Raw genomic sequence first — 16,300 nt, 5'->3', positions numbered from 1 at the left:
GTGCTCTGATTGGTCAGCAGGAACACGTGGGCATTATTGTAACATGGGAGGCCTGGGTAGAAAAAATCAATTTATTTCTATTATCCTTGATACTGTATGTTTAATTGAAAAAAAAGGAATGACAACAGTAAAACTTCTCTTTTTGTTCAATTCATTTATAATGTATTCTGTGTGATAACATTGGCAAACTGAGTTGTGCAAGTAAAGCTGCTGCAGTGTTCTGTTGATGGCATGACCTGAAACCAATGATATACATCTCATGACCTGAAACGCACAGCATAACCTCTCACACTGACAGAAAACTAATATCAAACCAAATCAATCTTCCTTCTTTTGATATGCGGTTGTAGGCATAAAATGTAGGGGATATTTCCAGGAGCATCATGCGTAAACAGTGTTTGCTAAATAATGTACTCACAACAATGTAAGAGCCATAACGTCAACTCCCAATAGGAGAAACCTATACTCGAGATGGGAATTGGGATAGGTCCTAAATAACAGAGTTTGCCAATACTGGTAATGCACATGTGGTGGCGTTAACGGTGTGTTTGTCAATCATTAACTTTTAAAAGAAAATGAGAAATATAATCTCACAGCTATTTGTCAATTACTAATCATAAGTAGGCTCTGGCCCCTCTGGAGATACTACATTATATTTACAAACGCAACAAGACAGCAAATTCACGAGACATTCGCCATAAAACATTCAATTATTGTACAAATGGATTTGTTTCCGAATCACAGCATTTCATCTGACAGAGAACAAAAGCACTTAAGGCATCTTATAAATTAACAGTCTTTGATTTCCAAATAGAAATTTAAATCACAACTCCCTAATCTATAACTGCTTAAATTTGTTCATAGGTTCCTCGCTATTTACATGCAAACATACTTTTATTAAATCGGACCCTCTAGTTTGTGAAAAACAGTAAAAGCTGTGTTTATTGCTGAACGTGCAACATTGTTTTGCTGCCACAAAAAAAGTATATTCTCCCAAAGCTTTGAATGGACATCCAGTGCAAGCTACAGCTAAAGCTCCTAGCTTCAAGTGACACACCTTATTGCCAAGCAAGCTACAGCTAAAGCTCCTAGCTTCAAGTGACACACCTTATTGCCAAGCATTCAGTGTGGAAAAACAAAACAACATGTAAGAATCTACGAACAGAATGTCAATTGAGTGAATAGAGGCTGTCACAAATGGCACCCTATGCCCTACATAGTGTGCTACGTTTGGCCAGAGCCCTATGTGCCCTGGTGAATGTCCCTGATACTAGAATGACCAGCAAACGTGTACAATCAATAGGTGAGCCGATACAATGAAACAATTAAAGAATATACAATCAATTAAAGTTGAGGGGTAAAGGTTACAGGAGAACTTCTGAGTGCGTCACTTATTGTTAAAATGTGGGTTGGCGCAACATGGTATCAGAGCATTTACAGAATAATATGAAATGCTCTGAGACCAGGCTGGTTGGTGACGGTGGAAGAACTGGATAGAATTCATCATCTCGGTTTCTCTCATTCATCAACTATTCGCTGAGCAAAACACAAATCAGATTTAAAATACAAAAAAAAGGCATAACAAGACAAATCTGAACTATAAGCATCAGATAAGAAAGACAATTGTTCTGAACCGGCACTGCCATGAATTCCAAGCCCTTTTCTCAAAAGATTTGAAAAGTCAAATAAGAAAACGGGGATGTAGGTTCTGATATTTCAGACAAATGGCTTTCGTGTGGAAAAAAAATAAAACCTTGATTACTGTCAAAAGGATGGGGTGAAGGACGCTCAAAACAGAGCAAGAAATAACATACAATTAGGAATTCCCCTTATTTCAACATAAGACTACCAAATCAGATCCTGGACTACAAATTGGTGTTACAATAGAATCAGATCTATAGAACTAAAAATATGTATCACCAATTGTCTATGACAAAAATGAATTAAAAGATTCAACTGAGATTACTTTTAGGTCTCCAATCAGTTTCAAATCAAATCTAAAATGTGCTAGACCTCGTGAATGAGACACATGTATATCCTCTCCCATGTCTGTTCACATCTTTTAAATCGGTTAATTCTTTCAACGTCTTCATAACTTCAAGCTACAATTGGAAGGTAACATGTTTCAAATATCTTTTTATATATTTTCTTCTGTAACAGTAATGGCTTTAAGTAACATTTGCTTTTGCAGCTGGCTTTAGACTCTGTACTGGGTGTCCCATCATAAAGGCTGACAATGAAGGCAGGCTGTAGTTGTAGGAAGATCTGTGCTTAACGACATGGGATCCAGGAAGATACAACAGAGAGAGCTACAACATCATCCTCTTCGATGGGCAAACCCCTTCCTTCTGCCACCCCTTTCACTCACACACTCACTCACTCACACACTCACACACTCACACACTCACTCACTCACACACTCACACACTCACACACACACTCACACACTCACACACTCACACACTCACACACACTCACACACACTCACACACACTCACACACACTCACACACTCACACACTCACACACTCACACACTCACACACTCACACACTCACACACTCACACACTCACACACATAGGGGGAGAGGGTGAGAGGGGCGAATGCGAGGCCTACCATGCCCACCCTCCTGCCCCATCTCCTCCACTTTCTTTTTCCTCTTCACCCCATCCTCTCTCTCGTTGTCCTCCTTGTCTCTCGCTCGGTCATTATTGGATGTCTTCTACGTAGTTGGCGGGGTAGAGGCCCACCACGCCGTCTTTCAGGCGCCCTCTGCACCAGCCCTGGTCGTCCTCGTTTCCTATCTTGGTGAACTCCTCACCTTCAGGACAAAAAGGAAAACAGGGAGGAATGGACAGATGATTATGTGGAAAGATGGTGGTAGATGAGCATGTCTTTCTGTTGAGCAGCTTCAAAAAGGATTTGTGACTCAACTCAGCCTCACTCACGTTTCTCTGTGTTTTAATTGTCATAGATGCCATGTCCTGTCAGATCAGTTAAGTAAAATAAGACTGGTGGAGACATCCAGTCCTTTCACTTAGCGGTGGTCATACAGGACAGCAGACTAGAGAATAGGGGGACTCACATAGTCTTTAGTGAATTCACACACACACACACACCTGCTTTGAAGCTGAGTTCATCCTGCTCCTGTCCTTCGTAGTCGTAGAGGGCACGCACGGCCACAGACACCCCCGAGGACGCCGGCTCCACCTCAAACGGGTTCCCATCGCCGTTGGCATCCTCAATGGAAAACGGGTTCACCCCAGTCTCCTCATCCGACCACTCTTGCGATTTCTCCACACTACTGGCGCTGAACAGACAGAGGCAGCAATCAACATAAGGGAAATTTGAAAATGTTACTTGCCCTGCTCACACACCGATTGGACAATCCAGCATGCCAGATGAGAGAAGCGGGAACAAAAAGAGTTAATTGGGCATAAAAACAAAGACACCAATGTAGAGTACAGCACAACATGTAGAAGGCCCAGCAAATGCATCTCCGAATCCGCCCAGATACAAAGACTGAAAGACTATAGGTTTCTCCCTTCCTCTCTCATATCAGCCAATGGGGGAACATGCCTTTTTAGGAAACCAATGCTGTGAGGTTTTTTTGGCGAATGGATTTGTGAGTTTGCTTTGACACCACTTGGAATGGACACAGACAGAGTGCTGAGGTAAGGCAAGGCAACACAATGACACGAGTACAGTGCAAAAGCATGGTTGGAGTTCACCCCATCCACCACTAGATGGAGGTAGATGTAAAGTACTCAGATGAACAAACACCCTTCTTCCCCAGTCAGAAAACCCTTAAAACACACACACACACATCCTCACGCACACACGCTCTCTGAAGCCAGGTTACAGTCAGACTCTTGCAGTTGGTACACTCAGACACCTATGGCATCTCATAGTTCCTGCTTTACGCCAGAGAGACAGACACACACCGTTGACTTTATGAGTGCTAGTTTCTCTGTCCTGCCTTGAGTCAATATCAGCCATAATGTAAAACGGGACCCAATATAGGTTTCCTCACCAAGTTGTAGACAGGCTTTTGTTTAAAATTCTAAATTCTATAGAAATTGTATTTTTAAGTTCCAACTTGCAACAGATCTGACTGTAAAGTAAACACCGACAGGAAAAATACACACAAACACACAGAAAGAATGCTCTGGACTTGGCACTGTTAGGAGTGATGACTAATGTAGGTTTGGTGTGATCGCTCACTGAGAGCCCATGCACCGTAACACAGCCTGCCGCTAGCCAGGGAGAGGGAAGGAGAAAGGGGAAAGGAGGGGAGAGAGAGAGAAAAAAGGAGGGGTGACAGAGGGAGAGAAGGCAAAGGGAGGAGAGGAAGGGGACAAGGATAGATGAGGAGAGGAATAAAAGAGACAAGTAATGGAAAAGAGAGGAAGAATAACAGGAAAGAGTGAAGGGAAAAATAAAGATGAGAGGACAGAAAGGGTGTGCCTCAATAGTGTGTTATTGAAGTGTTTCTCAGGGGTGCACATTTTTTGCCTTAGCCCAGCACTCGCTCACCTGGTTCTACTACTCAACAAGCCCTGTGTGCTCGTGCTTGGCTGGAACAAATACGTGCAACCCTGAGAAACACGTGTGTGACACTAAAATACTAAATTCACCCAAAGACTGAGGGAGAGGAGAAAAAAAAGAAGAGGGAGAAGAAAAGGGGGAAGAAGGTCTCTCTTTCACCAACGTTTTCACTTCCTCCACTTTTTTGACATTGAGAGGACTGCTGCTGTTGTTGTTGTTGACGACAGCAGGCTGTTCCTTCTCGGTCCCCTGGAGATCCTCGTCGTCGTCATCCTCGAAGGGGTTCGAACCCACCGGCTCTGTGCTAGTGGGCACAGTCAGGCTGACGACACGGAGACACGGAGAGAGGCATGTGACACACACACACCCCCCAAAACACATACTTGTACACATACACACCCTGAATCCAGACATCCAGAAAACCTTTGGATATGAGGGTTTAAGACATAATGGACACACAACTTGTACACAAGTGACACTTCCAACCATAACCAATCAAATAGACCATATGAGCCATGTGAGAAAAAACACATGACCAGTTTGAGGACACTGACGAGGCAAGGCTGGGTACATATGGTTTTTAGACATCCATCGTGACACTAGGGCACAGTCACAAAATAAACATGTTCAGTTAACAAATAAGAAATGGTCAGTTTTCCATTCACACAACATGTGTGATGCTTTTACTAGCATTTTATCAGTGTTTTCCCCAGCGGATACGCTCTGGGGTTGAGAAAACGGTCACACTCTTCACTTCACCAGGAATTCATTCTGAATTCCAATTTCACCCATATAATAGCCCATTTCCCTAGACATTTCAGGTAGATCTGATAGGGTCAGATTGATTTAAGCAATATGGTAATAGCTCCACTTCCCCCTCTGATTGGCTAGGTCAAAGCATTACCATATTAGTGACACCTATCTTAAAAAAAAATATATTATCTAGAGAAGTACCTTGGGTTAGAGGCTGGGGGTAGATTTGGAATTCCACACTATTCTGTTGTGAGAATGAATTATGATAAAGTTACCCTAGACATTGATCTACAGTCAGCTTTGTATTTCCCCCCAATGGTTAAGGTTAGGATTTGGGGAAGGTCAGCTGATCCTAGACCTGTGCTTAGAGACAACTTCAACCAGGAACCTACTGTAGTGTTGTATGTACATCGTATGCTTACAGTGCAGTTGGACCATGGCACGTAGTAGCCATCTGTCCAATCACAACGTCACTGCACTGTGGACACCTTTATTGACAGTCACGGCACCACGCTCTCTGAGAACCAAATCTCTCTCAGACGAGTTGAAACACCAAACAAACACTGAACGGTGGCAACAATGTAACTTTGGTTGACAGAAGTCAGATAAAAAAAGACTGAGAAGACATTCACACATCCTTAATAATGTTATATTAGGTCTCACACCGATATCAGCCTGCTTTTCAGTGATAGGCACAAGTGTTCTTTGTAGATAGACAGAGACAGAGAGAGACAGAGAGATATATAAAGAGCGTAATACTCAATAGTATTAGTTGCCCATAAACAACTTTTAAAGTGAGCAAATTATAAAATGCCCATATAGCAGTAAACTATCAATTTAAGGGGGATAGCCAGATAGATGTACTATCCCTTTAAGGGGGATAACCAGATAGATGTACTATCCCTTGTAGTGTTTCTATCTCTGATTTTGCTATAGCGCAGAAATGTGGACCAACTCTCAATGCGTGAACATGATAAGGAAGGAGTGAAGTTGTACCTCGGTCCAGACAAGAATTTCACTCTGACCCCCTTTTCCTTATATGGCCATTGTTTGTTCAGTCTATTGCTTGTGCTTTCGTGAGCTGTGAAAATTAATTTCCACTGGAAGTACAACTAATCTTGATCAACACACACTCACCTTCACCCCTGTAGACACAGATGTACAGTAGTGTATACAATACGTGTCTCTTATGCTGGTAGGGCGATGCAGACCCATGTTTGGCAATATGCACATCTGATGGATACCAAAAGGTCAAATGCCTTGCGTGCCTCACATTCCTCTCATTAACTACCCTCACACTCCTCCAGCGCCCACTAACACACTCCCCGAGTACCCACCCTACACACACACACTCCCCCAGTACCCACCCTACACACACCATGGGTCATGTTTGGCGTAAATGAACCAGTCTGCAACCTTTACAGCCAGTGGGGCACTTCTGTTTTCTCAGGGCTTGTTACAGGAATGTTTACCGTGACCATGGCAACAACTCAGTGGTGGAAGACGTCATTCCAAAGGCTTTTCTCCGGAATGCTTTACCAGCGTTCCCGATCAGCGGCAGAGAGCCTTGTTGTGGAGGTAACAGTAGCTATGATGTTTACATGTGAAAGTGGTGTGGAATGTGTGAAGAGAGCCTTGTGTGTGGAGGAACATTAACTATGATGTTTAGATGTGGAAGCAGTGTGTGGAATGTGTGCAGCAGTGGTAAGAGAGTATTGGAAGCTACATTCTTTCACTGGCCTTCCGACACGTTTATCTACTGCAACTTGATAAATGTCTTCCCACTTCCTGACAGTGTGTGTGTGTGTGGTTACCTGCTGCTGCTCTTGGCTGCCTGCTGCTCTTCCATTTGGCTGATGCCCGTCAGGGTGATTCCCTCGGAGGGCTTCTTCTTAGTCTCTCGACGACTCAGTGTACGGTTCAAATCTATGGACCAGTCCTGACACACACACACACACACACACACACACACACACACACACACACACACACACACACACACACACACACATACACACACACACACACACACACACACACACGCACGCACACACGCACGCACACGCACGCACGCACACACACACGATTAGTCATGCACCCTCGGACACAGATGAACATGAGTCACATGCTCAGCTCAAAACAGATTCAGCATGAATGTTCAAACATTAGTAACTAAAACTGCTCGTCTTAGCAACAATACTAAACAAAGGACAAGCATTGAAATAATGCACATACTTACACCCAAGTGCACACTCATTGAAAGTTCCAATGCGCTAACTAGCACAATCACTAGGTAACATTAGGCTAACGTTTCTCAGGTTGTGACGAAACACTGAAGACCAGGGCTGTGGAGTACTGAAACAGTGTGTGTGTGTGTGTGTGTGTGTATAGTTAAGGTAAACACATCCATCACCAAAGACAGACATAGCACTGAGCCATCACGAACCTCCACCAGAAGCTAAGGAGCAGGCTTGAATCAAAACATCATCCCAACCAACGCCAACAGAACCTCATCCCAACGTTAGGAGAACATTGTCCCAATTCAGGCCCACAGAGACACACACACACTTTAACATAGTCCAATACTGCGTCTCTAGCCACAGAAGGACAGGGGCTGTGTTCAGGAAGGTCCTAGACTTACTACAGTTCTAGAGGTTACATAGGGGCTGTGTTCAGGAGGGCCCTAGACTTACGACAGCTCTATGGAGGTTACATAGGGGCTGTGTTCAGGAGGGCCCTAGACTTACGACAGCTCTATGGAGGTTACATAGGGGCGGTGTTCAGGAGGGCCCTAGACTTACTACAGCTCTATGGAGGTTACATAGGGGCGGTGTTCAGGAGGGCCCTAGACTTACTACAGCTCTAGAGGTTACATAGGGGCTGTGTTCAGGAGGGCCCTAGACTTACTACAGCTCTATGGAGGTTACATAGGGGCTGTGTTCAGGAGGGCCCTAGACTTACGACAGCTCTATGGAGGTTACATAGGGGCGGTGTTCAGGAGGGCCCTAGACTTACTACAGCTCTATGGAGGTTACATAGGGGCAGTGTTCAGGAGGGCCCTAGACTTACTACAGCTCTAGAGGTTACATAGGGGCTGTGTTCAGGAGGGCCCTAGACTTACTACAGCTCGAGGTTACATAGGGGCGGTGTTCAGGAGGGCCCTAGATTTACTACAGCTCTATGGAGGTTACATAGGGGCTGTGTTCAGGAGGGTCCTAGACTTACTACAGTTCTAGAGGTTACATAGGGGCGGTGTTCAGGAGGGCCCTAGACTTACGACAGCTCTATGGAGGTTACATAGGGGCGGTGTTCAGGAGGGCCCTAGACTTACTACAGCTCTATGGAGGTTACATAGGGGCGGTGTTCAGGAGGGCCCTAGACTTACTACAGCTCTAGAGGTTACATAGGGGCGGTGTTCAGGAGGGCCCTAGACTTACTACAGCTCTAGAGGTTACATAGGGGCTGTGTTCAGGAGGGCCCTAGACTTACTACAGCTCTAGAGGTTACATAGGGGCTGTGTTTAGGAGAGCCCTAGACTTACTACAGCTCTAGAGGTTACATAGGGGCTGTGTTCAGGAGGGCCCTAGACTTACTACAGCTCGAGGTTACATAGGGGCGGTGTTCAGGAGGGCCCTAGATTTACTACAGCTCTATGGAGGTTACATAGGGGCTGTGTTCAGGAGGGTCCTAGACTTACTACAGTTCTAGAGGTTACATAGGGGCTGTGTTCAGGAGGGCCCTAGACTTATTACAGGTTCTATGGAGGTTAAATAGGAGCTGTGTTTAGGAGGGCCCTAGACTTACTACAGCTCTATGGAGGTTACATAGGGGCTGTGTTCAGGAGGGCTCTAGACTTATTACAGGTTCTATGGAGATTACATAGGGGCTGTGTTCAGGAGGGCCCTAGACTTACTACAGCTCTAGAGGTTACATAGGGGCTGTGTTCAGGAGGGCCCTAGACTTACTACAGCTCTATGGAGGTTACATAGGGGCTGTGTTCAGGAGGGTCCTAGACTTACTACAGTTCTAGAGGTTATATACGGGCTGCATTCAGGAGGGTCCTAGACTTACTACAGTTCTAGAGGTTACATAGGGGCTGTGTTCAGGAGGGCCCTAGACTTATTACAGGTTCTATGGAGGTTACATAGGAGCTGTGTTTAGGAGGGCCCTAGACTTACTACAGCTCTATGGAGGTTACATAGGGGCGGTGTTCAGGAGAGCCCTAGACTTACTACAGCTCGAGGTTACATAGGGGCGGTGTTCAGGAGGGCCCTAGACTTACTACAGCTCGAGGTTACATAGGGGCGGTGTTCAGGAGGGCCCTAGACTTACTACAGCTCGAGGTTACAAAGGGGCTGTGTTCAGGAGGGTCCTAGACTTATTACAGGTTCTATGGAGGTTACATAGGAGCTGTGTTTAGGAGGGCCCTAGACTTATTACAGCTCTAGAGGTTACATAGAGGCTGTGTTTAGGAGGGCCCTAGACTTACTACAGCTCTATGGAGGTTACATAGGGGCGGTGTTCAGGAGGGCCCTAGACTTACTACAGCTCTAGAGATTACATTTCCCGTATAACTCTACGTTTTCCCAAGTCACTGTTCCCACAGATATAACAAGTGGGTTGTTCTCGAAGTTCAAAGGTCAGTTTGAGAGCCTGACTGTTGAACCCAGAGGGCCATCACATGACCTGGCAGGCACCATGTGACCCCCTGCAGGGTTCACAAGGGCTGACACGAGGTCAGAGGTCACCACGGGGCGAAAGGTTAAAGAGAGGAACTCTGAATGAGGGAAAGATGAGAGAAGGAGTCTTCTGGAATACAGACATCCAGGAAGATAAAAACATCCATAGGATGAGGCAGGGGGAGGAGTAGTAACGCACATCCCCACACGGGACATACATGACAGACGTGGTGACGAGGCCATTCATCAGACAGACGTGTGTGTGTGTGTGTGTGTGTGTGTGTGCACTTCCTTGTGTGTTTTCAGGTGCTCCTCGTGAAGCATTAGGAGGGCCAGAATGGGCACATAAACCGAACACACACACACACAGACACACACAAAGAGAAAATGCAAACAGAGGAAGGTGAGTGAGGTAAATAACCCTCCCCCCAGGAACCACGGTGATAGAATAGTCCTTCCCAGGCAGAACTCACTACAATGGACCTTCTGGACCTAGAGGAGCGGGACCAGTCCACATTCTGTCAAATGGAGGGGGGTTGGACAAGACCGGAACATTATTTCCAAGTAAAGAACAGCCATTTAAAGAACAATGCTTTAACATCTAAGCACAGTATCAGTTAGTCTGTGATCGTGAAGAGGTGTCTTGTGATAAATGTTGCTCTTCATTTAGTGTTATGTTGATGTGGAGTTTGTGTAATGGTCTTTTTAAACGCTCTTCTTCTAGCACTACGAACATCGATTTCTGAAGAGATTCTACCTCACTCAAATGCTTGTTTTTAATTACTGAATGAACCTATGTAAAGTAACTGGATAAGAGCAGGTGCAAAATCAGTGTTCCTCAATCCATACCAGGGGGCACTAATTTCCATATTTAGCTTTTCTATCTTCTGTTTTGTAACATGGTTTGACACCAACTCCATGCCCTTATGTTGTGACAGCGCCATCAGTTCCTCTTGGATAGAGCTTGGTTACGATCTGCACATTGAAGACAAGTCAGTATTCGGTACAACCTGACAGACAGGATTGGTGTCTGTCTGTGTGCGTGTGTCCTATCAAATGACAGAAAAATGCTGGGGAGATCGCACACTGTCACAATGGGCTTTTGTGTGGCACAGGGGCGGCAGCGTAGCCTAGTGGTTAGAGCGTTGGACTAGTAACCGGAAGGTTGCAAGTTCAAACCCCCGAGCTGACAAGGTACAAATCTGTCGTTCTGCCCCTGAACAGGCAGTTAACCCACTGTTCCCAGGCCGTCATTGAAAATAAGAATGTGTTCTTAACTGACTTGCCTGGTTAAATAAAGGTAAAATAAAATAAAACAGTATGTCCTTACTATAGCTTTAAGTACAACTCGACGAATGCCTTGACGAACTCAATGCACCTTAAAATGACAAAATCCAGACTAAATCCAAATTGAAACAGTGTAGAAAATATAATGGATCTATATTTATAGTTTCTTGACCTTCCAGCTCACTAATAATCACTAGACATTCAGGGAGCATAAATAATAAATCAAATAACAACGGGTAGATGCGGCTGTCATGACATTTCATCAGCCGGTGATTGTCAAGCTAATAACTATCAGTCTCACGGTAATTGACTGTTAATTAACATAAACACGTTTAGCATCTCCGGGCTTCCACACACAGCCTCCAAGCCACTGATGCAGACCTTCAGAACATATACATTTTAAAAAGTCTAATAAACCCATGTAATATAGCCCTACACCATCGCAATTAAACCATTATTTATTTTAGACAGGTCTAAAGAAGCATGATATGAAGAAAATGTTTAACAGAATAGCATATTCTGAGTTGTCCGTATGGTAGGTCCTGATCTGGCTATGCCAAATGGCTGATGGCTACACTAGTTCATTTAGCAGACAAGATTTGCTTAGAATTCCATGGCATTATTTAATAGTGTGAAGAATACAATTGAACAAAGCTGAATAAAATAGGAAGCATATTTTCTCCAAGCGATGAGAGTGCACACGTGTGGCTATTCTGTGTTGAGTGATTAACAAAGAAACAGGTATTCCTATATGCTTAATTTAGAGTTATTATTAATGTAACTTTAGTTGTTCTACAAACGTTGGTCTATACGTTTTGATTTTTAAATACATTGTAAGGTCGCATGACGCGACTAATGAGGATTTGAAAATAAGTCGCTCGAAAGGCATGAGTGCTGCTTTGTTTTTAGCGCAGGCTGTACACACTACATCAGCCACTCATTCACAATTTGACAAGCACTTGATAATCCATAGAATGTCCTGGCGGCATCCCCCAAAAAATCCATGCCTTTTGCGTTGCGCCCTTCTCCCGGAGTGCTGAATCACGTCATCGGTCAGAGGCTACAAGTGAAGAAAGACACATGGGGGACGCAACAGTGTGCATCCTTATCCAATTCCGAAGTGCATATTGAAGACATTGGAACTGTCCACATTTACTTTGTCAGCCAACAAGATGAGTAGGCCTAACGAACAGCAAAAGCACTAGCCTATGTCAATCTACTATCCCCCATAGTACACATTTGGACCTATTCTATTCTGTGTGAGAAATAAATATTCCAAACATAGTCTGGGACAGTTGTGGGATGCGCTAGATCCCAAATTAATACAACTACTAGCATTAAAAATAATTTATTTTATTACACAATGTGATTGACACAACAGACCAGAACGTTTAGCTTAAAACATTGATAAACTATTAGTTATTTTTTCACATTATAAGCGCAAAAAAATGTGCACATGGTAGTAAGCAATAAACCCAAATGTTCCATTAGCGGGAAAACACCATTATCAAAAGTGACAGCAAATGCAATTACGCATGTAATGCTTTATTATAAAGGTGCATTTTTATGGTGAAAATTATCTTTACAAAACTTGAAACTCACTCACTGCTTATGAATGCCATTTAGGCTCTACACTCTTTGTAAAGCTGATTAATGTGCTACATTTTAAAGAAGTTATTTGGCCACTTTAGTTGTGATACAAACCTTATTAAAACATATCGGCCTATGGGTTAGGCTACATGAGGTGTGTGGCTATGATTCGAAAAAGTCACAAAAAAGGCATTGTTTCTTATGCTGGGCATCATTCACAAGTGATAATATATAATTCACGAGCTAATATTGTCACCCATCAGACTATTCTTGATTTAATCTAGTCTTCACATATACTAAATAACATATGTGTGAAATGTGTTTTGATCGAAACAGGGGCAGCGGAAACAAATACATGTCATCTATGGACTTAAATAGTGCATGGAGGACACTTTCCCCGTGGTTTATTTTCCTGCCTGTCAGGTAAGCTATGCTCCTGTTGTAAATATAAGCAATGTGCTTAATATTAGGAAAGTTAAAAAAATAAATATAGCAGGCCTAGCCTATAGAAAGGTACGTCTCCTCTTTTTAGTAGAGGTCATCACTGTTTTCTCACAATTGCATCGCCTATTGAAATGTTGCGCAACATGAGCTCTCATTAAGTGTTTGATTCGATTTGTTATTACATTTGCATTGATGTCAGAGTGATTAGAGGGACAATAGAGTGCTGATTACCAGGCAGCTAGCAAGTTTGGTAGGCTACTAATGACCATCAGCAGCATCAGAGCTTGGAGATCTTTATTACCGTGATTAAACGATCACATGGAATTTGACTGCCTTCATGACTTGTGACTGCTGTTGTGGCGGAAATACGGTCACCGCAACAGATCTAATTAGGGACTATTTTTGGAAAATTCTGACGACATGGAAATAGCATATTCAGCACGACCCTTAGGACCTCGAAGACAGAATGTGCAGCCCCCGAAGCAAAATGTCTTAGACACCCCTGACCTAGAGGGAGAAACGGCGGAGTGGGAAGAGTTGTTCCAATGGAATCTTTCCACAGAGCCATAAATCTTGTTGAGTTATTAATACCAATGTAATAACTTCTCTGCCTCACCATGTACCTCAAACTCAGAACTGTTCACTGACACTGAGCAAATCTCTCTCTCCCATGTCCTCAATACTCTCCCAATACGTGTACCTCAAACCGGGGTCAGTTCATTGGAGCTGAACCACACTCTCTCTCTCCCATTCTTCTCCCTCATCTCCCCTCTCCCCATACCTCAAACTGGGGCCAGCTCATTGGAGCTAAACCCCACTCTCTCTCTCCCATCATCACCCCTCTCCCCGTAACTCAAACCGGGGCCAGTTTATTGGAGCTAAACCTCTCTCTCTCTCTCTCTCTCTCTCTCTCTCTCTCTCCCCCCCATTCCTCTCCCATCCTTCTCACTCATCCCGTACCTCAAACTGGGGCCAGTTCATGGGCATGCCAGGACCGTGGTTGGAGCGGAACCACTTGAGGTCCTCCACAGCGTCAGCAGCAGAGATAGTGTCCTCCAACGTGTGGTAGACTGTCTGAAATCTAGAGAGGGAGAGAAGAGGAAGACAGGAGAGCAAGGGAGCAAGAGGGTACATCAGCATTTCCCTAATGATGGATGGTGAACCATGTCCAATCACAAATCCCCCCCCTCTAGGTAGATCTGGGTTGTAGAAATCCAAATGGACCCATATCCCCTACGCCCTAACCACTCCTGTAGATACAAGAGGATTGAATAGCAGCCAATCAGAAGGCAAATAAAGCTATGAAGGTTAGGATGCAGAGGCTAGGGGTCCATTTGGAATTGATATGGAGAGGTGGAGGGGTCTTCCTCGTTATTTGTGGAGGTGTCACAGCCTACTTGTGATTGGTGGAGAGGTATCATAGCCTACTTGTGATTGGTGGAGAGGCGGAGGTGTCTTACTTGTGATTAGTGGAGAGGTCGAGGTGATGCTTGACTTCCAGCAGAAGTTCTTTGAAGAAGGTGATGCGTTTGTCCTCAAACTGCTGCCATTGTTCAAACACCTGCTCCATGTTCTCCATGTACTGGGGAGTCACCTTGTCCAGCTCCTCCAGAGACTTCTCATAGCGCTCCTTAGTCTGGGACCCAGAGGATCATACAGGGAAGCACACACACACACGTAAGTAGACATGCACACAGGTAAGCACACACACAGGTAAGGAGACATACACACAGGTAAGCACACACAGGTAAGCACACACAAAGGTAAGGAGACATACACACAGGTAAGCACACACACAGACACACGGAGCTGAAACATTTGCTCCATATTGTCAGGATACTCAAATGGTCACAGAGTCACATTCCAGCCATGACACACAACATAGACTTAAAACACGTGTCCACACAGATATTATTTAACACCAGTATAACCCAACCATCCCTACCTTCTCCATCTCCTGCTGGCACTTCTCCACCTTGTCCTGCAGTTTCTTCTGGGCCTCAGGGTTGCTGTTGTTCTCCAGCTTGCTGTTGTTCTCCCGGCTGGTGGCCAGCTTCTCTTCCTTACAGGCCCCGTGGTACGCCTTCTTCATCGTCTCCATCTGCCATATGGCACAGAGAAGGTAAGGTACAGCGGTTAACATCATGCTTATGTAGCCAATGGATAACCAAGTTAGCATGGCACAGTAGCTAAGTGACTATTCAATAGGATTCCACCCTTACAGTGGCAGACACAAGCTTAGGAACAAGACCAGCTCTAGCCTTTTGGGGACCATAAGCAAGATTTGCCTGGGAGACCCCCCACCTCGCAGGCAAAACATTTAGTGGCCCACCTCTTGGCTGCGGAGAGAAATGTGCAGTTTTAAAAGAGCCACTGAACACGCCAATTGGCTCGTGTTTTTCTGTTGCTCATTAGTAAAACAAGATTTCAGTCTTGGAGGCATGTTTCCTGACTCATTCTGCAATTGGTTAATGTTTGTCCCCCATGAGACACTGTAGACACGGAAGCCTATTTCACTTCCTTAAAACACCCAGAATCAATCTAAGACAACTTAAGAAATCTGTCATTAATTTTGACGTTTTTGCAGAGGATGTCTTAGTTGCGCAATTTTACATCTAAGGTGTTTGGTTAAGTATTTGTCAAGTAAAAGAGATATGCGACGTGTTGTCTCATGTAAACAAAATCGGAGCCGCTGGGCAGGTGTGTCTCACTGTATGCTGTCACTGCAGCTGTTCACCCCATGTTAGTGGCCAAACGGACATCGTCAAATCAAAACCCAACCTTCATTTACCCGTTGTGGCCTACGGATCTTCCAAATGTGTTTTAGATTAGACTATTATCATATCTACACTTTTTAAATTCTAGAATAACTGTTTCTGACTCATATCGAGACAGTTTTCAAAGGGATTCGTTGCCATTCTACACATTTTGCCATGGGGCGGGAATAATCTTGCTTATTGGCTGGGCTGACACTGCTAAGGAACAATGCTTTTTCAAAAG

The 16,300-nt window shown here is 44.4% G+C and overlaps 1 protein-coding gene across 5 annotated transcripts in view; it reads right to left on the bottom strand.

The window, feature by feature from the left end:
* Positions 1 to 134: 134 nt before the first annotated feature.
* LOC118392602 (protein kinase C and casein kinase substrate in neurons protein 2-like) overlaps positions 135 to 16,300 on the bottom strand; it is a 37,369-nt gene continuing 21,203 nt past the window's right edge. For 2 of the 5 annotated variants that reach the window (XM_052460654.1, XM_052460653.1), the window contains exons 5-12: positions 15,246 to 15,401; positions 14,761 to 14,936; positions 14,261 to 14,381; positions 10,453 to 10,497; positions 7,115 to 7,239; positions 4,711 to 4,869; positions 3,119 to 3,309; positions 135 to 2,820 (exon numbers count right to left, since the gene is read on the bottom strand). In XM_052460654.1, coding sequence (XP_052316614.1) covers positions 2,708 to 2,820; positions 3,119 to 3,309; positions 4,711 to 4,869; positions 7,115 to 7,239; positions 10,453 to 10,497; positions 14,261 to 14,381; positions 14,761 to 14,936; positions 15,246 to 15,401 — 1,086 coding nt within the window. In that variant the 3' untranslated portion in view covers positions 135 to 2,707. The remainder of the gene's footprint in view (positions 2,821 to 3,118; positions 3,310 to 4,710; positions 4,870 to 7,114; positions 7,240 to 10,452; positions 10,498 to 14,260; positions 14,382 to 14,760; positions 14,937 to 15,245; positions 15,402 to 16,300) is intronic. The other 3 variants (XM_052460656.1, XM_052460655.1, XM_052460657.1) reach the window with 3 other exon arrangements.

This window comes from Oncorhynchus keta, chromosome 13 (assembly GCF_023373465.1).
Source record: "Oncorhynchus keta strain PuntledgeMale-10-30-2019 chromosome 13, Oket_V2, whole genome shotgun sequence".
In the NCBI taxonomy this organism is placed as follows: domain Eukaryota; kingdom Metazoa; phylum Chordata; class Actinopteri; order Salmoniformes; family Salmonidae; genus Oncorhynchus; species Oncorhynchus keta.
Note: the sequence above shows the minus strand (reverse complement) of the source record. Positions and strands in the feature narration are given on the sequence as shown.